Source organism: Gymnodraco acuticeps, unplaced genomic scaffold (genome assembly GCF_902827175.1).
Source record: "Gymnodraco acuticeps unplaced genomic scaffold, fGymAcu1.1, whole genome shotgun sequence".
Classification (NCBI taxonomy): Eukaryota; Metazoa; Chordata; class Actinopteri; order Perciformes; family Bathydraconidae; genus Gymnodraco; species Gymnodraco acuticeps.
The window spans coordinates 31,927-47,456 of NW_022990111.1; the positions used below are offsets into that span (position 1 = coordinate 31,927).

At 40.1% G+C, this 15,530-nt stretch overlaps 2 protein-coding genes across 3 annotated transcripts in view; one reads left to right on the forward strand and one right to left on the reverse strand.

Moving 5' to 3' along the window:
* Positions 1 to 15,530, forward strand: part of LOC117546341 (transient receptor potential cation channel subfamily M member 1-like) — a gene marked incomplete at its 5' end in the record, with an annotated part of 74,208 nt that overhangs the window by 29,712 nt on the left and 28,966 nt on the right. The window lies entirely within an intron of this gene.
* LOC117546342 (C-reactive protein-like) lies at positions 409 to 14,173 on the reverse strand. 2 transcript variants are annotated; one of them, XM_034216550.1, is made up of 5 exons: positions 3,980 to 4,169; positions 3,782 to 3,836; positions 1,494 to 1,596; positions 1,114 to 1,402; positions 409 to 917 (listed from the first exon to the last, which is right to left on the reverse strand). In XM_034216550.1, the coding sequence occupies exons 2-5, from the start codon at positions 3,834 to 3,836 to the stop codon at positions 642 to 644; spliced, it is 723 nt and encodes a 240-aa protein (XP_034072441.1). In that variant the 5' UTR covers positions 3,980 to 4,169; the 3' UTR covers positions 409 to 641. The 2 variants fall into 2 exon arrangements, with proteins under 2 accessions (XP_034072441.1, XP_034072442.1); XM_034216551.1 differs by lacking the exons at positions 3,782 to 3,836; positions 3,980 to 4,169 and adding an exon at positions 14,048 to 14,173.

The following is a 15,530-nucleotide window of genomic DNA, read 5'->3' on the forward strand; positions in this document are numbered from 1 at the left end:
GAATTATGACTTTTTCAGAGAGGTCTATTTGGGTGGATTTGCCATATCTCTGGAACCCATCGGTCGATTTTGATGATTGACACCACTTTTGAACCGTTAGAGCCAATAGAACCGAGGGGGAGTTCCTAAATCCATCTACAAATGTTTTTTTGAAAAAGGCTTGTGAACAAAAAATGCAATGGAGTTATAAAATGTTGGGTGAAAAACCCACAAAATAAGGATCAATATATAGACGTAATAGTTGTAGTCACAAGCCATTCTCTATTGGTCTAGTTCTTGAACTTTTGTATTAACATTGATTCTGGTAAGACCATGATATAATAATAAAATGTCAAAACTATTGAATAAATGCAAAGAAATGAAGATTGTTAAATGATTTAAGTCAGAATGACGGCCAGGAGACAGGACTGTAGAATGTGCCATTTTTAATGAACTGTCAGGAAGAGCGTCATACATGTTTCAGCAAACATGCCAGACAAAAGGATATATCACAAATGTCATCTAATTACAAATAACAATTTGCAGATTTAATAAGAAAATTAAACACACACATTTAAGATGGTGGTCAGAAATCAGGTAATTGTGTTGATCAAGCTGATTAATGCCACTGTTCGGGTTTACAGGGTGTTTGAATTTCATACTCAAAGAAAAAGCCTTGTAAGGAGTATGACATTTATATATTTGTTTGTATTTATTCTGTACATGAGCAAGTGGTTTTTTTGTTCTGTCAGCACTCTTCCGTAGGTTTTGTAGTCCAGCGCCTTCCAATTGAGCACATTACCCGGAGTTAGGTTTCTGTCAAGCATGTACTTCTGGATCTCACAGGTGGAGAGGGTGTAGTCCCACATGTGGACATCAGACATCATGCCAACGAAAGACTGTGTTTTGTCAAATCCTCCACCATGGGAATCCTGCTCCTGTAAAATGATCAGACTGATAAGATAACAGCTTTGATAGAAAGTGCTTCTGTAGTGAGCTGTGAACAAAACATTTCCATGCAGTAAATGTTTTGTTTTACAATCAGTACTTCACAGAATAAATGAATCAGAATTGAACCAATCAAGAGACATTTCTGGAATTCTATCAACTATTTTACTTATAAATTAAACTTACCTGTCCAATGATAATAGAAGGCATTTTGATTCTTGCTCCACCAACATATTTCCTAATGAAGGGCTTGTTGTCTAGCCACAGCTGTGCCACACCGGTCACAGAGTCCCATGTAGAACATATTGAGTGCCACGTGTTCACTTTGTAGTCCTCTCCCCCAAATGTTTCAGCTTGATCATGGACATAGATTTCAATCCCATCAGTAGTAGGCTTGAATATGAGAAAAGCATTATGAGAGGATGTTGCAGACAGAGAGAAAAGGGCGTAGTTCCTGTTGAGGTCTGTAATGGTCCTGCAGGAATAAAAAAAGAAAAATGGAATATGTTCATTTTCAGTTATACTCTATAAACATATGTTCATTGGCTTTGCACTTTGCACACTACCTGAGACAGACAGTTATAGCTCCGAAATCCACTATTTTTGGTGTCAGTTTCACATAAGCTGTGTTGGTTTCCTGAGGGAAGGTAAACATTTTACCGGAGAGATCTACAAAAAAATAAAAATAAAGGTGAAATGTTTGTGAAAGTTTTACAATACAGAAATACATTATTTTGTGTGGTAACAACCCCGATGTGCAGTTGGAATATTATGAAAGGTTTTTAAGGTTAATGTAACTTACAGTGCACTGTAAAATGTTTGACTGTAAAATTACTGGCTACTAGTTGCATGGATTTCACGGTAATTGACTGTGAATATTTCACAGTAATTGACTGTAAATATTTCACAGTACATTACTGTAGATATTTTACAGTAAATTAGAATAAAAATACAACTAAATACTGTGAATTTCAGTTGCCATGCCCATGGAATTACTGTGATATAGCAGTACAGAGCTGTGATATTATGGTACCTTGCTGTACATGAATTACAGTAATTACCTCTATTTTCACACTATTACTGTAGAAGTAATGCAACACAGTAGCTAGTAATTTACTGTAAATATAAAAATGTAAATAATACGATAATATATTGTAAATCTGACTAGTTCACTGGGATTTTACCATAACTACACAATTCAATCAGCTCAATCAACAAAGAAAATGCCCTTTTTATTACTCCATTGAAGTGCAAAGTACATTTCATAGTGTCTTGGACATGTTGTTACGGCCCCAACCTCTACTCCGCGTAGTGGCTGGTGCTGAGACCCGCAACATGATAGAATACACGCAATAACCGGTACTTGGTAACAAGCATTTATTGATAATCAGCCGTTTGCTCACACAAGCGAAACGGGAAACAAAAAGAGGTCTGGAGGAGTGGCCAAAAGGAACAAACAGAAGGAGGGAACCCGAGCCAGCCACACCACGGGCCGTAGGACCTAGAACTTCCCCCCCCTAACCAAAAATCAATTATAAACCTGATGGGAAACAAAATAAAGCCACGAAAACTAGATTACCAGGTCCTCCAGGCTAAACATAAAGACACCTGCAAAAATATGGCCTACAGCTCAAAATGGCAAAGAGGTATTCTAAGGAGAGTGTCTCCCGGCGTTAGGACAGGCGAGACAATCCTTCTCCTCCAGCTTCTCTTTATATATACACGGCTGAGTGGAATTTGGAACACCTGGGCAGAGGCGGAGCCAGGGGCAGACCAGGTGCACCTGGGCAGAGGCGGAGCCAGGGGCAGACCAGGTGCACCTGCAGCAGGGAGACAGAAGAAAACAAGGAGGGGAGCACGTAACCCATGTCTAGACATCCACTCGAAGTCAACAATTGTTCTAAAGAATGTGCTGACATGGGGGTTTAAATTGCCATGCCTCTTTTGGCTTTCGAGCCCGTCTCAGGGTTAATGCCCAAGAAGCACCTGAAAACTATAAGCCAAGACAACCATTTCAATTTTACATAGATTTATATGTTGCAACGTTTATTTGAAGGCACATGCAGCGGTGCCCCTTTCAATTTCAGTAAAACCTGCACCAAAGAAAGAAATTAGTATTTAAAGCCAAGCAAGAGCGATGAAAGCAAGAAAATCACTTAATTTGTTGTGTTATCACAGAGGATGGTCTGAATACAGTATGTTACTGTGAAATAATACAGTAACATGTTGTGAAATCCTGGTAATCATTGATCCTGTACATTCACAGTAATTAACTGTGCCTGTATTGATTTCACTGTGAAATTCAAAATTACAGTATTATATTGTGAACATTACAGGTAAAGACTGTAAAGTGGTAAAACAGTAATTTATTGTAAAATATTACAACTAAATATTGTGAAATCATGGTAATATTTTACAGTGTGTGTGTGTTTGTGTGTGTGTGTGTGTGTGTGTGTGCTTGTGTAAACACACACTGTAAAATATTACAATGATTTCACAATATGTAGTGCTTCTACACACACACACACACACACACACACACACACACACACACACACACACACACACACACACACACACACACACACACACACACACACACACACACACACACACACACACACACACACTACACTCCTTGATTGCGTCTCTCCAAAAACGTTTTGATGAGTTGAACAAAATCCTCCAATAAGGTTCAAACACTTAAACATTCATTTCCCGTTTCCTCCCGTTTTGCAAAAATATGATTGTTTCAGACTACTACTTTAAAATATACTGTGTACAGTACGTGCTTCTCTTTGAAATTCCCTTATTTAATTCCTCTGTTAAATAAAGAATATATCTTTTATTTTACCTTGAGTTATTGCAGCACATGCTGTCACCATCAGCAGGAGAAGCACAAATTCCATCTGAAATAAATAAAAAGAGATAACAGAAAATGGTCGTTCACATGCACAAAATCTAATTCTATTGTACTGCTATTAACTTGCATACTATTCTGTAAAATACAAATGTGCTGCATATTGCATTAGATATCATGTTAAGATCTTACCTTTAAGTCTATGTCAGGATGTTCTGGAGAGTGAATCTGAGTGAGTTTTATACCCTCATTGCAGCCTCATTCCTCTCGTCATTTTAAAATGCTGCTTCCTTGTACACGCCCCTCATAATAACATAATGAACAATCAACAATTGTTCCCATTCACCAATGCTTTCGCTTTTGGACACTCTTCATACACTTGTGTGAGCGTGTGTGTGTGTGTGTGTGTGTGTGTGTGTGTGTGTGTGTGTGTGTGGTCTAGCATTACTATACTTTTGGGGACCTAAATATGTTTACATAGTCACGTGTGGGGACTGGCTTCCCTTATGGGGACAAATTGGAGGTCCCCATGAGGGGAATCATTAATTTGAGCGTGAAGACTTGGTTAGGGTTATGATTAGGATTAGGGTTAGGGTTAGGGTAAGGGTTAGGGTTAGGCATGTGTTGGTTATGGTTAAGGTTAGGATAAGTCTCCAGGAAATGCATGTAAGTCAATGTAATGTCCCCTGAAGTGATGTATACATGTGTATGTGTGTGTGTGTGTGTGTGTGTGTGTGTGTTTGCGTGTGTGTGCCTGTAGCAACATGGAGACAACCTGTAACACAAGATTCCAACCTATTCCCGTAACTATCCACAATAACCACATTGTGCTCTGAACATACCTTGAGTATGGAAATGTCAATGTTCAGTAAAGTTGTAATAAGATATGTTTATATTTTGGTTAGAAAAATGCAAATAAAAGGACAACAAATCAAGACACAGTACATACGTTTATATTACAAAAGTCTTGTTCCTACATTAGGAATATATATAGTATCCAAAAGCCACTACTCTTAATATTTAGCCATTGAACTTCCTCAATCACATTGCTTCTGATACAACCAATAACTAAAATATGTACTGTACAATGAATTACAAAAAATGGGACAAACAAATTAAAGGTCCCCTATTATACTGTTTTTCATCAATATATGATAGGTCTCGGATATATACAAACATGTATCTGAAGTGTTTGGCTCCAAATACCAAACAGATCCTGCATTGTAGTATCCCATAATCCTCTCTGTTTCAGCCCTGTTTCAAAAGTGCTGATTCTGGTACTTCAGATGAAGATAAGGAGCCCCTCCCACGCCCCTCTGAGAGATATTTGGTTAAAAAGAACACAATGGTGCTCTAGGAGGAGATTCAGGGGATAAGGTGGGTGGGGGGGGGGGTTACCTTGGTTGGTGATTGGCTAATGGTTACACAAGCCACAAAATCGTTATGACATCACAAAGTGGCCAAAATCTGATCAGCTCATTTTCAGACAGGTTTTGATAGCAATGGATCAGGACAAAAAGTGAGCAAATCTTTCTTCCTGAAACTTTCAGAATCTCTTTCCACAGAGGGGACACATGTGTATCTATAAAAGACATGCAAAAGTGGATTTTGCATAATAGGTGACCTTTATGAAAAAATTCAAGAACACATTTAGGAAAATCCCCTTGAAAGAACAAAAGTGAGGCAGGCATAAATATGACTTTGAAAAGGGAGGAAGACACCGTTGCTTCTATACCCGGTGAAAGTCATGACCTTGCTGACACTGATGCAGCAATCCAAATAGTACCAGCGTTTTCATAGGCTTATAATGTACATGAAGTGACTTTAGACTGAAGAAGACAGATGAAATGTATGAAATCTAGCCTTTGTGCCACCTCAGGGAATGAGAGCTGGATTGGGCCTCGGAAACATGCTTAAGATTAAAAGAAAAAACGGCAAGGCTTGTTGAGCTGCTATAAAGGGCCTAAGATTTTACAGGGAACCCCTAGTTTACAATAAAATGGTAATGACACTTTAACAGCATGCAATGCAGTGACACAAAGCAGCATCATTTGCTCTATATTTGCATTGGATATCATGTTGTGATCTTAACTTTTCAATATGTCTGTGTCATGATGATTTGCACAACAGTGAATAGGAGAGAGTTTTAAACCCCCGCTGCTTCCTCATTCCTTCTCGGTGTCTAATTGCGTTCGAAACTTGTATCATAGCCATGCTAATAATGTTTATAATAAACCAAACCGTTTGTAAATCAGTCAAGATTTCAGCGAGTTAAGAGTATTTTTGTGCAGATCACTCACCTCACAACAGCTACCATAACGCGTACCAGAGTAACTGTTGACTGTAGCAAGATGGCAGCCGGTCAGCTACGCTGGAAAATCTCCCATGAGCCATCTAGTGTTTATATATATCTATGACCTCCACTGTCAGTATAGGAAGTGACGATTCTGACAAACACGTTTTTTTCCCCGCCCACCGTCTGATGGGTTTTGCAAATCAGTAAGGTAAGGTGCGTGACCTGTTTGCACTATCCAAAACAATGAATGCAGTCTAAATGTATTGTTTCGCAGACAAAACAACATTTATCGATATATGTGACCCGCTCTATCGAAATCAGTCGGAAGTCGCAACGGCTCATTTCGGGTGTTTTGTTTGATTTTAAACAAACAAAGTCTTGGCTTTCAGAATATGAAACTTTTATTTCCAAAATCACACGATAAATACATTTTTGAAGCTTGTAATCTGCTCTTCCGCAGCGCCGCCCCCCCCTCCCTCCGGCTGAAATTATGAATGTAAGAGTATAGTAATCATAGATAACACGGCAGGGTCCGTTACAGTTTGTTTTCATCTGATTTTAATTAAACAAAGTCTTGGCTTTCAGAATATTAAACTTGTTTCGGCAAATTCAGATGATAAATACAACTTTGAAGCTTCGGCATAATTACAAGCGGAGAGCGGAGTAACTTAACGTCACAGCAGGCATAACAACAGCCGGTGTTTCTCGTGAGGGTTTTCCCCGGGAAACAAACACAATACACACAAACGCACACACACACGTATACACCAGTAGCGTAGGCAGGAATGTACTTTAGGGTGAGCCTGTAAAAAATAGGGTTGGCCAGATTTTTCTTCTGCGCATCAGAAGCTAACAACAATCCCCGCCGGTACCGGTGGCAGATTACTTTTAGAATACTTTCTTTTTCCATAACAGATGGGTATGTTTCGGTGAACAGGAGACACTTATTTTACTGTTTTAATGGCTTATCAAGAACTCAAACACAACATCTTGGTGTCATTCTGGACAGCTCTCTCTCTGCACCCCACATACAATACATCACCCGGACTGCATTCTGTCTTAAAACCTTTCCTCAGAATATGTTATGAATTGTAAGGTGTCCTTGGGTGCTTTGAAAGGCGCCCCTAAATAGAATGAATTATCATTATTATTATTATTATTATTATTATTATTATCTGAAACGATGTAATAACTTTTAAAACTGTTTCCAGTCACTTGCCCCATGCATTCAGCAGCAGCAGGCCATTCACTTTGATTTGATCCCGTTATAAATGTCATCATTTCGACAATAAAGAAATGCTACATAAACGTTATCTTGCACATTTTTATCTAACCATCTCCGTTTCTAACTTTCATTATATTTTAAAAGAGATCTCTCTTTCTCATCTGCGTGCGGGGGCGGGGCCTCACAGACACGCTGCAGCGCTGTGCAGTGTGCACACAGTTCTGCCCGGGCCCGGCGCCACAAGGGGGCAAAAGGGGGCATTGCCCCCTCAGTTGTATTCTTTGCCCCCTCACTTTGAGCATCATTCACCCATCGAAAAGTAAAAAAAATGTCACAATTATTAAATAACTTTAAATAATTATTTCCCCCAACACACGTTACTATGTTTAGATCAGATATGTGGGCAGGCAGCATGGGCGGCGCCAGGATTTGTTTGCTGCAGTAGCTTAGCAGTTGCTATATGACAGCACGGCGTTGCTAGTTAATTTTCAAAATAAATAAACAAATAATACCAGTGGGCCAAGCACGAGCCTGTTCATATTGTAGCTATTCAAAATCACAGATCACGAGCCTTCAATGTCGAAAATGTTCTCTTTATTTTCTGGTAGGCATATTGACGGCCACAGCCACACCTTACAGAACCAATCAATAACACTCATTATGACTTTTTCCCAAACTCGAACACAACTCCTACCGTCTCGTACTCCCTCCACACACACCGGAAAACGCACACACACACACCTGGAAGGGGCGGTCTTTCACTAACTCCCACAAACAACATTGCCTAAATAACTTTACAAATGTACTAAACTGTGCACATCTGATAACTGACATAACTATTAACTTGGACACGCTACAATAATATGATTAATATTTACATTAAAACATTCCTTTGACACTTATAACATTACTTTGCAAGGTAAGCACGACCAACATAAGTTGGTAAAAGCAACATTTGAACACTGTTTCTGTGCTCCTACAATATTTTTGTATAATAGGCGTGTGGTGCAGTGGGTTGACTGTTGGTGTTCGGATCAAGGGGTCACAGGTTCAAACCCCACTGCAGTCAGCATGTCGTCGTGTCCCTCGGCAAAACACTTCACCCCAAATTGCTCCTGTGGGGATTTCCCACAGTATTGAGTATGTAAGTCGCTTTGGATAAAAGTGTTTAACAAGTGACATGTAATGTAATACCATTACACCCTAAGCATACAAGTACACAATAACGATCGTTCACTGTTTCAACTGGCATGCTGTGGCATTTAACCACACCGCAAACAGACAGACACACCCACACACGGATGTCCGGCTCCGTTGGAGATCGCGGTCGTTTACGCCTGACTTGTGAGAAATCTTTCCATTTTCGATCTGTGTTCACATACTGAGAATTATAACAACATTAGCCAACAGTTCACGCTTTAACTTACGACGACCCCTGATAGATCTCGCGAGAATGTGTATAAATATATATAGATGCATTTTCATAACAAAACAATGGGGTTGCTAAGCCGTTGCTAGGCCAATTGTTGGAGTTGCTATAGCAATTACATTTCCATTCAACTCTCTGGTTGGTCTGGTGGTGTCTTGCCTTTGAATTCACTGAACACGGGAAATTACAATCCTGCCGTCAGTCCTGCCGTCCTCTCTAGTGTCATGATGAGGTGCAGGTAAAGCACGGTTAATGTATTATATATGATTCACTCAATAATATAATACATGACTTTGAGAGTAGGCAATCTAGACATATTAACACAATTAATTAAACACACTTATCACGGCGACGGTGTACTGAGATTATTATTATTTTTTCATTTTTTTGCTAGGGGGGCCTTATTGGCGGCGGGGCCCTAAGTGGCCGCTTATATCGCTTAATGGGTCGGGCCGGCTCTGACCGTATCGGGACAATGAGCGACATCTAGTGACGGATTTTGGAACATTGATCTGATTTTTCTCATGGCAGTTAGAGACAAACCAGGGGACTGTCCATTTGGTGTAGTATTTGATCTAATATTACATTTGGTTTATATATTAGTCACTTTGTTATGAAATGCCAGGTTTTAGGCCTTGATTTGAACATTCAATCCTGGAAATAAAAAATCCCCAGATTATTTGTTTTTTAATCCTGATATAGAGTAGATAGTAAATCTGATAGGAAGACGAGTTAAGGGATAGAGGAGAAACGGTTATGGTATAATTACTGAGCCTGTCAATTTATACATTGAGGAGATCAATGTTAGTCTGTTAACCAAAGTGCAGCCATCTGATAATATACTATCTATCGTTAAAGATCAGAGGAAAATAACAGAATGAGAGGGGTCAATCCAGAATAGCAGTGAGAAGGAAAAACGCTTGGTGTGTCAATTCATTACATTGCCAGGATTTTTCGTTGTTGTGAAAAAAAAAATCGCCCCCTCGTATTTTTTATCAGCCCCCTCAGTCATTTCGTCCTGGAGCCGGGCCTGGTTCTGCCGGCAATGCATATTACATTTTCTGAGGAAACTTTTCCACCAATAATTCCAATAAGTATTCCAAAATGTATTCACTTCAGTTTTACGAAAGTGTAATCAGATTACTCGTTTTTAAAATGTAACGCCAGCTGAATACACTTCATTTTTGTATTCTGATTACGTAACGCCGTTACATGTATTCCGTTACAACCCAACCCTGTGTATATCTCTCCGGACTGTCCACCAGCAAATGAAAAACACCCACCTCTCCGCCTTTTCCAAGGGACGAGGGAACAGTGCGGCAGAGTTTCCGATAACATTGTTTTTCTTCTGACAGCCCAGCAGCAGGAGAGGTGGGGAGAGGGAGACGTGGGGAGAGGGAGGCGGGGCTATTTCATCGTTATCAGAAAATGATCGTATAGATCGCTTTTTAAAAAAAAACAAAGTTCATTAGTGAACTTTGAGCCATCATTTATTTTTCAGGCAGCTCTCTGCCTCTCTCACGTTATTATGGCGCGCGCCGGAACCAACAATCAGTTTTTACTGTAAATGAGTTCGGTTCAGAGGATAAAACACATACAACATTAATTAAATTCGATATTTGTTCACTTGAATTTCACTTTGAATTCTTGGATATTGTCAATGGGTGAATAATTTTTTTTATAATAATAATAATACAATAATACAAAAAAATAAAAAACTTTTTTTTTTTAAATGACACCGAAGCTTTCTCAGGGCGGGCCAATGAGTAAACTGGGTGGGCCTGGGCCCACCCTGGCCCACCCTGGCCCTATGGTGGCTACGCCACTGGTATACACACACACACTCGCGAGCGTTCAGCTTTTCGACACTCTCTTTTTTCTGCTCTCACGGTCATGGCCTTTCTCCATGGAGATATTTTCTTCCCAGTCAAAAATTCTGAGTAAACATTTCCCTAGTATTTTCAGTTAAATATCGCTTTGTGGTTACCTCTTTTTGAACATTTTTGTGAACAGAAATAGAGCTCTCAAAGAACACACAGGAATGATCAGAGAGTGTAACATCAGTCACCACAACCTTAGAGATATTCAGACCCTTTGAGATAATTAAGTCCAGAGTGTGCCCCTTATTGTGCGTGGGCTCCGTCACATGCTGAGTCAGTCCATAGCTATCAAGAACACAGAACAGTTATTTAGCCCCTCTGTCCTGGGGGTTGTCAACATGGATGTTAAAATCACCAACAATGACTAGACGGTCAAAGTCAATACACACTATAGACAGCAGTTCAGTAAAGTCATCAAAAAAGCTTGCACAGTATTTGGGTGGTCTATAGATATTTAGGAACAGAGCTCGAGAGGAGCATTTCAGCTGAAGGGCCACATATTCAAAAGAATCAAAGTTTCCATACGATGTCTTCCTGCATTGAAGGGAATCATTGAACAGAATAGCAACTCCACCCCCTTTCTTATGCATTCTTTCCTGACTCATAAAACTAAAGTTGGGAGGGGTTGATTCGATAAGAACAGCTGCACTGTTATTTTGTTCAATCCAAGTTTCCGTTAAAAACATAAAATCAAGATTGTGCTCGGTGATAAAATCATTGATTAAAAATGTTTACACACTCTCGCTTTGTATTATCCTCCTATTACCAAAGAACTGCTTTTGATCTTAATCTTGATTTCATTTCCTGCTGTGAGTGTGTGTGTGTGTGTGTGTGTGTGTGTGTGTGTGTGTGTGTGTGTGTGTTGGACTAGATCAGTGGTTCCCAAACGGTGTGCCGCGGCACACTAGTGTGCCGTGAAGCAAGTCCGGGTTTGCCGTGGGATATGTTCATTGGCTTTGCACTTTGCACACTACTACCTGAGACAGACAGTTATAGCTCTGAAATCCAGTGTGTTTGGTGTCAGTTTCACATAAGCTGTGTTGGTTTCCTGAGGGAAGGTAAACATTTTACAGGAGAGATCTACAAAAAAATAAAAATAAAGGTTAAATGTTTGTGAAAGTTTTACAATACAGACATACATTATTGCGCACATACTGTAGTGACCTAATAAATGGCCTGTTTGAAAAAAAGGTTTTGTGTGGTAACAACCCCAATGTCCAGTTGAAATATTATAATAGGTTTTTAAGGTTAAAGAGCTTACGAAATGAAGGACAACACTATTCTTATTAGGATAATAAATACTGTTATTAATGGGAAATCATTTGTCATTGATGACAATATGCCCGCTGTATTTATAAATCGTGATTTATTACAACTTTCCATGCTCGCTTCCGATGTTACACGACTGCTCCGGACCAAACGGCTTTCGCCGGTTAGTTACGTCACGCACGTCACGAGTAGAACCCTTTTTGAATAATACACTTACTATATGGCTGATGTCGGACTCTGGCTCGGATATTTCGACAGAATCGAGTGACAGTGAGTCGTCAATAGACTCGGTGCACTTTCAAGAAGAGGAGGATTTTATTGAAGAGGATGCTGGTGTGGAGTCTAACGTGGTGGAACCATACCAGTTTGAGCCACAGTATTCAAGTAGCGGTAGAGATACAGACGGGAGCGAAAATGGGGACGATGATCCTGGATTTGGCGGAGATCCGGTGCGGCAACAAAACACAGACTGGTAGGCTATATACATTTGACTTTAATTCATAGAGAATTACTAGTCGTAAATATAATATGCCCACGGCTGTGATTGACAACCTGGACAGCCAGTCAGAAGCTAGAATGCCAACCTAGAGAGCCAATCAGAACCTAGAACGGGCTGCAGGGCTGGCCAGACTATTATATTGTGCATAAAGTTAGATGCATTAGAATGCTAAACTTTTTCATGACGGTTTTGGGTGGACCTCTGACGCGGGCCTCGCTCTCTCCCGGCCCAGCCCCTTCAGTTAATGTATTAGCCTACTTTCAAAAACATAAGATTGACAACCAATCAATAGCTCCGTAGTCTGTATTCTATCTATATGGCGCTGGTCTGTAGGCCTATGCAATACAGTGTCAATGTAACTGCTTACTGTGAAGAACGTGAATACACGGAGGTTCTTCCCACGGCACCCGAAGCCCCGTTTTCATCCTTTTCCCCCGTGAAATGTCTGGGCAGCTGGTCACCGGCTGACAACAAACCAAGTCAGAAACTTTTTTTTTACATGTCATTTTGAGTCAGGCTTTATGCTTGTAAACATTGAACAACAAGTAGCGCGGCTTACCTTCGCTCTCTCCCTTTTGGAGAATGCATTTCGCCGTCTCTTTAGTGGAGGACTCTGCATCGGGGGACATGTAGGAATCGGCGTGGTGGCTTGTGCTGGCATTTGGGGTCTTGGCAGTATTGTTGGAACAGCATCTTTGTTCAGTTTGAAATTATTTTTTAATCCAATTTCCTTAGCGAGCATTGTGGACTGGTCGAAACACGATCTTTCAAAGTGCTGCCCACAAATTGTAGGTTTCATCGACCCCGGGTTACCTGGTTATATGATGAATTGGAAATGGTTGGACCCTGATGTAAACAAGACGAAAGTCTTTCTCTGGTCTGCATCCCCTTAACAATTGTATGTTTTGAGCTGTACTGTACTGTACCCAATATACAAGCTGTTAATACACTTTTCAATCAATCAAGTCCAGCAAAGCCCGCCCTCGTACGACGCACTTGTTTGGTCCATATACGCGACATTTGACAATTTTTTGGCCACAAAAACATCCCATAGCCAGATTTGGCATTTAAACAATGGTGACTCAGCTGTGTTCTGCTCAGCTGTGTTCTACTCATGACGTCACCGCCGGAAATGACCGAAGTTGTTGTTTCCAGAGCGACGAACGATTGTTACTAACTGACAACATTTGTATGCTGTTATAATCGTGATTTATTAAAAAATACATCAATAATGAAAAAATCATATGGCACATTTCACAATACAAATGTAACCTCTATCATATACCAAGCCCACTAACAGGTGCTAATAGCATTTCGTAAGCTCTTTAATGTAATTTACAGTATGCTTACACACGCTCGCACGCACATGCACACACACACACACACACACACACACACACACACACACACACACACACACACACACACACATACAAACTACACTCCTTGATTGCGTCTTTCCAAAAACGTTTTGATGAGTTGAACAAAATCCTCCAATAAGGTTCAAACACTTAAACATTCATTTCCCGCTTCCTCCCGTTTTGCAAAAATATGATTGTTTCAGACTACTACTTTAAAATATACTGTGTACAGTACGTGCTTCTCTTTGAAATTCCCTTATTTAATTCCTCTGTTAAATAAAGAATATATCTTTTATTTTACCTTGAGTTATTGCAGCACATGCTGTCACCATCAGCAGGAGAAGCACACATTCCATCAGATAGAAATAAAAAGAGATGACAGAAAATGGTCGTTCACATGCACAAAATCTAATTATATTGTGCTGCTATTAACTTGCATACTATTCTGTAAAATACAAATGTGCTGCATATTGCATTAGATATCATGTTAAGATCTTACCTTTAAGTCTATGTCAGGATGTTCTGGAGAGTGAATCTGAGTGAGTTGTATACCCTCATTGCAGCCTGAGACCTGAAAAACAGGCTTGGGGCTTAACAGCTTTTAACCCTAACCCTGTTTTTCAGGTCTCAGGCTGGAAAATGACATTCCCAGAACAAATGACTATATCTTCATTTCTAAAAGGGATACATTAATAATCTCTTTTCTCAAAGCAATGATAAATGTCACAGTCTGCTCCCTCACTCACCTATTTTCTGCATTAGCATTTCTCAGCCACCTTAGTCACCTGGTAGTCACACCCTGTTTCTCTCACACTCTGTTACACCCATCAGCTCCACTAGTATAGGCCCCCTTCACTCTCACCTCAGTGCCAGATCGTACTTCGCAGAATGCAGTTCTTTCCAGCATTACCTCCCAGATTGCTCTCCCAGTTTCGACCTTGCCTGTCCCTGACCAGCCTGCTTCACCTGTTTCCTGACCCTGCCTGTACCCGGACGATTCTGCCTCGCCTGCTCCTTGACCCTGCCGGTACCTGCGTCTCCCGTCTTGCCTACTCCTGGAACCCTCGCCTGTCCCCGACTAGCCCTTTGCCTACTGTCTGCCGGTTTGTCTTACACCAAGGCAAGGCAAGGCACGGCAATTTTATTTATATAGCACTTTTCAGCACGTGGCGATTCAAAGTGCTTTACAGATTAAAAGCAAAAGACATTTAAGAACAAATACAAAATAAATACATTATTAAAAAGGCATTTAAAAACAGGCATAATAATTTTTAGTCGGGATTTAAAAATAGGAAGTCTTTCGGCGGACGCGCATGCACCAGGACTTTCCATTGGGAACAATTTATAATAAAGCTGGTTACCGACTTTCCCTGGTGTCCCGTGTGTTGCATTTGGGTTCTCAGCTCGTTCGTGACAATAAACCTGTGAGTTGGATGTAGAAGAGTCAGAATGTTTATAGATGTTTTTATTTTAAAGTAAATTCAGATTGAACATAGACATTTTTTTTAAATTATAGTTTACGTCCCAAAAAAAACATTACTTATAGTGAAAACCACCCTTGAATTATGGGATAGTAGACTAAAAGCTTTAATAATCCAAACTATAACATATAATAAGTACCCTGTATCAAGATTGATGCAAAACAAGTGAATTATGACTTTTTCAGAGAGGTCTATTTGGGTGGATTTGCCATATCTCTGGAACCCATCGGTCGATTTTGATGATTGACACCACTTTTGAACCGTTAGAGCCAATAGAACCGAGGGGGAGTTCCTAAATCCATC

Bases quoted from the DNA above. Each gene is read 5' to 3' on its own strand.
- LOC117546342 (XM_034216551.1), bottom strand. From the start codon at position 14,102: ATGGAATGTGTGCTTCTCCTGCTGATGGTGACAGCATGTGCTGCAATA. The intron at 1,403-1,493 runs GTAGTGTGCAAA...TTATTCCTGCAG, and splicing joins GCTATAACTGTCTGTCTCAG to GACCATTACAGACCTCAACA. The intron at 918-1,113 runs GTAAGTTTAATT...ATCATTTTACAG, and splicing joins CTTCTATTATCATTGGACAG to GAGCAGGATTCCCATGGTGG.